Source organism: Sinocyclocheilus anshuiensis, unplaced genomic scaffold (assembly GCF_001515605.1).
Source record: "Sinocyclocheilus anshuiensis isolate Anshui unplaced genomic scaffold, SAMN03320099.WGS_v1.1 scaffold1170, whole genome shotgun sequence".
In the NCBI taxonomy this organism is placed as follows: domain Eukaryota; kingdom Metazoa; phylum Chordata; class Actinopteri; order Cypriniformes; family Cyprinidae; genus Sinocyclocheilus; species Sinocyclocheilus anshuiensis.
Genome location: NW_015538055.1, coordinates 2,098,577 through 2,104,927, shown reverse-complemented (window position 1 = coordinate 2,104,927; position 6,351 = coordinate 2,098,577). Strand labels below are relative to the sequence as shown.

At 35.8% G+C, this 6,351-nt stretch overlaps 1 protein-coding gene across 4 annotated transcripts in view; it reads right to left on the bottom strand.

Annotated features, from left to right (window-relative positions):
• Positions 1 to 30: 30 nt before the first annotated feature.
• Positions 31 to 6,351, bottom strand: part of LOC107682985 (periostin-like) — a 13,495-nt gene continuing 7,174 nt past the window's right edge. Inside the window, exons 9-22 of one of the 4 annotated variants that reach the window (XM_016479082.1) lie at positions 6,127 to 6,261; positions 5,137 to 5,285; positions 4,330 to 4,466; positions 4,116 to 4,246; positions 3,845 to 3,975; positions 2,821 to 2,923; positions 2,660 to 2,727; positions 2,350 to 2,395; positions 2,226 to 2,240; positions 1,955 to 2,116; positions 1,152 to 1,196; positions 753 to 794; positions 645 to 671; positions 31 to 461 (exon numbers count right to left, since the gene is read on the bottom strand). In XM_016479082.1, the coding sequence (XP_016334568.1) occupies positions 439 to 461; positions 645 to 671; positions 753 to 794; positions 1,152 to 1,196; positions 1,955 to 2,116; positions 2,226 to 2,240; positions 2,350 to 2,395; positions 2,660 to 2,727; positions 2,821 to 2,923; positions 3,845 to 3,975; positions 4,116 to 4,246; positions 4,330 to 4,466; positions 5,137 to 5,285; positions 6,127 to 6,261 (1,214 nt within the window). In that variant the 3' untranslated portion in view covers positions 31 to 438. The remainder of the gene's footprint in view (positions 462 to 644; positions 672 to 752; positions 795 to 1,151; positions 1,197 to 1,954; positions 2,117 to 2,225; positions 2,241 to 2,349; positions 2,396 to 2,659; positions 2,728 to 2,820; positions 2,924 to 3,844; positions 3,976 to 4,115; positions 4,247 to 4,329; positions 4,467 to 5,136; positions 5,286 to 6,126; positions 6,262 to 6,351) is intronic. The other 3 variants (XM_016479086.1, XM_016479093.1, XM_016479101.1) reach the window with 3 other exon arrangements.

Here is a 6,351-nt window from a genome sequence, read left to right as displayed (position 1 = left end):
TACACCATGTATTTCATATGAACGCTTCCATTTTTTTTTTGTTAGTATGCCTCAAGTGTACCGGTACTCCACAAGTAATGCATGGTTCTGAATCATTGTAACACAAAATCATCTGATTTTAATAATCACGTCACATATGATCATTTATTCATGAAACTGTGATTTTTCAAACCACACTTTAGAAGAGAGAAAGCTTTAAATATTTCATAAGGAGATAAGGAGAATTTCATATCCCTGTTTGGACCAAATGTACTTGAACGAAATCATCTATTGTCTCTGGGGCAACAGGAATGATCAGTATCGAGTTTGTTTTTCTTTTGTCTTAAACTCAACTCCAACCTGGTAAGTTCTGGACCACTGCGCAAGTAACTGAAGGAAGTATATGCTATACTCTTCAGCACTTGTTTTCTACTTGTGCTCACTGTGGCTGGTCTTGATCTAGGTTCTCCTCTGGAGTACTCCTAAAAAATACGAAAAGAGGGGTCACCACATGTTTTCGCACTTGTATCGTTTGTTCAATCTATGTGCAGGTATTATAAAACATACAAATATTTCAAAAAGTGTCAAACTGGTGTTCAGCTGATTGGCCTAAAGTAGCTGTCAAGTTAGTCAAGATGCAAATAACTGTTCAGTGAATTACCAACCTGGCCTTCTTCCAGTCACTCTTCCCTCTGTAAATGGATTAGCAAAAGACATAAAGGTCAACCATGTTGGGATGATTTATCTTGAGATACCTAATGTGAGAATCTTACCTTGAATGAATTTAGTGATGCCTTCAGGCTCCTCGCCAAAATCTAGTGGGAAAGAAGAAGAAATAAGAAATAATGCTAGCATTTATCTGATTATACATGAAGGACTAGAGAGAACAGGAAAAAGGAGGAAATATTAGCGGTTGAGTGAGCCGGCTTTACTCCATAGCCTGTACTGTAGCTAAAAGAGCTGTAAAGAGTACCCAAAAGAACAGAAAAGAAAGAACAATAAATCAAAAGGTTTAGCTGTCTTTTACCAGTATATTTAGGACAATAAACTATATTCCGTAACCTGGAATATGACAAAATTTATGGGGGAAAAAAAGGTTTGGAATGAGGAGTACAAAGTGGGGTTAACTGTTAGCGCTGACACTAGCATGCTAATAAAGTGTCACACTCTACCATAAAGCTCCATATCGGTGGAGCTGGTGACTGAATATTCAGGACCTGTTGATACAAAACATTAAGCGGGTGTCAATAATTGTGAAATCCAGGTCTAGGAAAGGATTCGGGTTTCTGGCTTGAGCTACAACTCAACTGTTGGGAAATATCACATTGTGCTTTTCATAGCCATATTTCAAGTAACATACATGTGTCTCTTGGAGAAGAACCAGACATTTGGAGTATGACTAAAAGACAACACATCGCATTTTTGAATTCATTGTTATTAGTGTGTTTCTTCAACTATGGATGTTTTTGGCCTAGTGGACTTTTAGAAAAATCGATGTATTACAGGAGAATTGTCGTTTGTTTAATTGTCAGAACATTTCCATCACATCTTAAATTATGTGCTGTGTTTAATAGATGAAAATGGCATTTTAAACATTTAGGAATGGTTGATTTTAGAAATGGTTGGCTCCTTTGATAATGGTAATTTCATTAGTCATGTCATGGTTAGCATTTTATGTATCCTAAAAACACACGATTAAGTAATATTTTTACACTCTTTTAACTTCTGAAAAACTTTATTAGTCAACAGATTGTTGGTTGTGGTGGAAATGGATAATTTGTTCAAAAATAGTTGTAAATCATTTTCCACACAATAAAATTTCAATAAATTTATGATTATTTAACTCATTGTTTACATGATAACATCTTATCATACACACACACACACACACACACACACACACACTCACACACACTCACACACACAAGATATACACACACAGCTTTATATCATGGGTGTGTTAAATGATGTTTACCTTCAATGACTCTGGTAACTTTGGAAATAGATGGATCCCTCTCGATGACTCTTGTAACCTTAGTGATAGAGGGTTGACCCTCAATTACACGTGTAACCTTTGTGATTCTCGGATCGCCCTCAATAACCCGAGTCACCTTGGTCATGGTGGGCTCTCTCTGGACTGCAGATATAAAAAAAAAACCACAGTACTCATTAAACAAAAAGTCTTCATGCAACAAATAAATAATCTAGCCATCTTATTAGTAATGAGTTTCATTGGCGTCAATTACCTGTGATGACTCTTTCTAAAAGGAAAAAAGTTAAACATGGTCATGTCAGATTTAAAGACAACTGAATTTTTGCGAAAACAGAAACTGATTGTATTGACATGAGAAACATTTTTTATATACATACTCATAAATGTCAGAGGGATCTCCTGATATCTGTATCCAGAGACAAACTACAAAGGAAGGAAAATACATGTATATATCCAGTCTATTACAATTTTTAGGCATGTCAATAAAATTACATAAAGAAAAAAAAAACACATTTGGATCACACTAGAAATCTGCTCTGTGAGATCGAGTCATGAAGCCTGAATTTGGTTGCACGTAATCAAGTTAAGCCCAGGCCTTCAGGGCAACCGCATCCACTAAATGGGCCTTTATGTTAACTACTTCATGCTTATGACATGGTTTTGAAGGAGCGTGTTGCAATTCAAAACCTTAATCTGGATGTATCGGATGATCCTTCTCAGGAGTGAAAGGAGGTCCTGGCTCCCAACCGGTATATCTTTAAAACAGAACACAGTTCTTAAACATGGATTTGATTTGAAAAGAAAAAAAAGCCAATACAAAAGTAGAGGCATAATTTGATAATCCTCACCCTCAGGGTACAGAAGAGTCCTGACGAAGTGAATTACTCCATTTGTGGCCATTAGATCAGAATCAGGAACTTTCACAGTGTTGACCTGCATGCTCTCATTTGCCTAAAAAAAAACAAAAATAATAACCACCACTGTAATATTTTTATTACCACCACTTCTGTAATATTTTTAATAATTATAATTATTAATAATTTAATTTAATCATTTAATTCAACTTAATTTAATATGATTATACAACAAACAATTTTTTAAAATAATAATTTAACATGATTATAAATCAAACATAAGAATGTAAAAATGAGATAATACGGGCTTGGCTCTTGTTATATTTAGGAGTTGTACCTATCTGATCTGAATATTAATGTTTATTTTAATTGGTATAAGCTAATGTATTCAGTCATATTAAATAATATACTGACAGCTAATTTAGATTATTTAGGTTATTTTACACCAGGGGTGTCCAACCCGGCCCCTGGAGAGCTACCATCCTGCAGATTTCAGCTCTAACCCCAATCAAACACACCTGAACCAGCTAGTCAAGATGTTCAGGGTTGCTTGATAATTACAGACAGGTGTGCTGGAGCAGGGTTGGAACTAAAGTCTGCAGGACGGTAGCTCTGCAGGAGCAGGGTTGTTTTACACAGTTTACAGTATTAACTTACAACGAAAATAACATTTTATTTAATCAAAGAAATACAATGTTTTATGTCACCTTTACCATATAAAGTTACTGTATATTAAGGTTAAAAAAAAAAAAAACATAAAACTATTTTATGGTTATTTTGAAAACTATTCTTTACCATTGTAGCACTAAAAACTAAATCAATTCTCTATAAATTCAATCAAAGATTGTATCAAGATTAGTGGTTTTCTACAAAGAATATTTTGATTTTACTCACAGGAAATTTCCACAATAAAACTTTATATTACAAAACAGAATCATATAATCGGATGAAGGTTCTTGCATGTGTCCCTATAACAGATTAATTTCAAGGCTGGGCAGCCAGAGTGCTGGATACTTACATACAACACCTTCAAAATGCTGCCCTGGAGAGTTTTTAGGAGGTTAGTGACTCCAGTCTCCAAGCCTTCACCGATGAAGATGCCGTTACTGAAGTGATAGAGCAGGATGGCTCTGAGGGCGTTAACGTCACCTGATCACAGAGAAGAGACGCTGTCACATCCTGTAGCCTCTGTCTTTCATCTTTAATCTCATTAATCCTGAATAAAACACAGCTAAACAGTAATTCTAGATGTGGTGTGCCTTGAAAATGACATTTATGAAAGGACTCACTCTTCAAAAGAGACAAGTCTCTCTCACTGAGCCCTGCAAAAGCCTCATCTGTGGGAGCAAAGAGTGTGAAATCTCCTTCCTGTTTGAGCAGATCAGTCAGACCAGCTGCCTCCATCAGGGACAAAAAGATCCTGCAGCAATGAAATGATACAGTCACTACAAGAACAAAAAAGCGATCTTCACTTTGACTCTGCAAACATGTAATTTTTCTTACTTGAAGGCTCCGTTTTTCACCAGAAGTTGGTACATGCTTGACTCTGCTGGCGTGATCAGGGTCTTCATAAGATGGAGGGCACCGTTACTTCCCTCTTTGCTTCCACGGATCAAGCAGGCGTTCTCAATGCAGACAGCCTTTGTAGTTCAAATATTATGAGACAGTTCACTTCCTCTGAGTTTACTAATGGAAACTATTTCAGCTATTACATAGCACTTACAATGTCAATAAATGTCAAGTGTAAGTAAAGGCCAAAGAATAAGAATTCATACACCTGTCATTTCAGTTGTGTGATGTAACAGAGTAACACAGTCTTTATATGAATCTGTATCAAGTGTTCCCATAAAATATACTTGAAACATATCGTAAATATGTCTTAAAATAGTATGTTTAAAAAGGGTAAGAAAATACCTTTCCAAAACATTTCAGATATACATATACAACAGTCATGAAAATATTCATTTTCATAACTTTTATAAAGTTTTATAAACCTTTGGTGCGAGTTTATCAAACCTTTAAAAGTAGTTTTACTGTAGTACATTGGAAGAGCGACTATTTTTTTTTTTTATGTATTTTATACAATATATTTTGAATGATAATTAAAGGGCAAATATCTGATGAACAAATATGTAAAATACATTTATATAAATAACATTAATAAACATTTAATATAATAAATATTTTATATTAGCAGTTGCATATAATACTTTATAATATTATGATATAATAATATATATATAATTATTATATAATAATTTTACAAATCATAAGCAAATCAAGAAAAAGGACATATAAATCAACACTGACTGTGCGGTAGACGAAGACTCTGAGAAATTTCCCTGCGAGTGTTTCCAGACGCTGACCACTGTACAGCTGACTCAGCACAATCTTGTTCTTCAGGATGTGGTTTTCCAGAATGATCTTCAGGAAGCTCTGGTCCATGAACATCACCTCATCTAAATTGTGGAAGATAAATGATATGCACTTAAGGTTTACCATCATGCCAAAACAAAAAAAAAATTGCGACAACATTTGTATAACCAATAACATGACATAATGCGACTCTGATTTAGTACGATAAGAAAGACCGAGCAACCTCTTACATATTAAAACATTCACATAACCAAAGTGGCCGTAGAAACATTATATGTTTCAAACTGCAACATGTAAAAACTTGGCCGGCCTTTCGTGGAGAGCTGTTTGTGGAATGTGCATTCCCAGACAGGATTTTCAGTTATTGTAACCCCAGGCACTGTCCCTTTCCCCCGTGCAGCCTTGTAAAAGGAACGATTTAGCCTGTAAATATAATGTGATTAATTTGTTCACCTGTCATTAGCCACAAATGAACTACAAACATGTGATGATGAGGTGAAAGATCTAGCTTAACCTCCTGTGAGGTCTGAAACCTTCTCTCTGGTAGGTGGTATAACAGAAGCTTTCGTCTTCTCTTTCTTTCACCATCTTTGCAGTGCTGGAAGCCCGATGAGGCCAATAGATTAACAGATACATGTCAACAAGCTGCCATTTTACATACACATGCACTGTATGAATCATCTGTTTTTACACCTGCTATCCCGTGAGGAATCAAAGTTATAGTTATGGGACCGCAGAGGTTAACAGAGGCAAGGCATATCAACAATTGAAAGAACACCGGTCTTGCTAAGGTAGAATTAAAACAGACAATGAAAGAGAAGAAACCAGCAGCTGTGTTACGGTAAGGAGACTATGAGAGTTAGTTAAAGGGATGGAGAACAATAAGAAAGAGAGATTGACATGTATTCAGAAATGTTTGCTCACCGTTGAAGGCTGCGTTAACTGGGGCCAGGAGTGTGTACTCAGCCTGGGGTCTCATGGCTGCAGACAAGCCCAGCTCTGTCAACATGTCGCTGAAGGTGCCCTGAGATTGTCCAACCAACTCCATAACCTGTTTAGCTTAGAAGAAAAAGGCAAAATCACAATCTTTAAAATGCATATTAGAATGCTTTCTGAAGGATCATGTGACATTGAAGACTGGAGTAATGA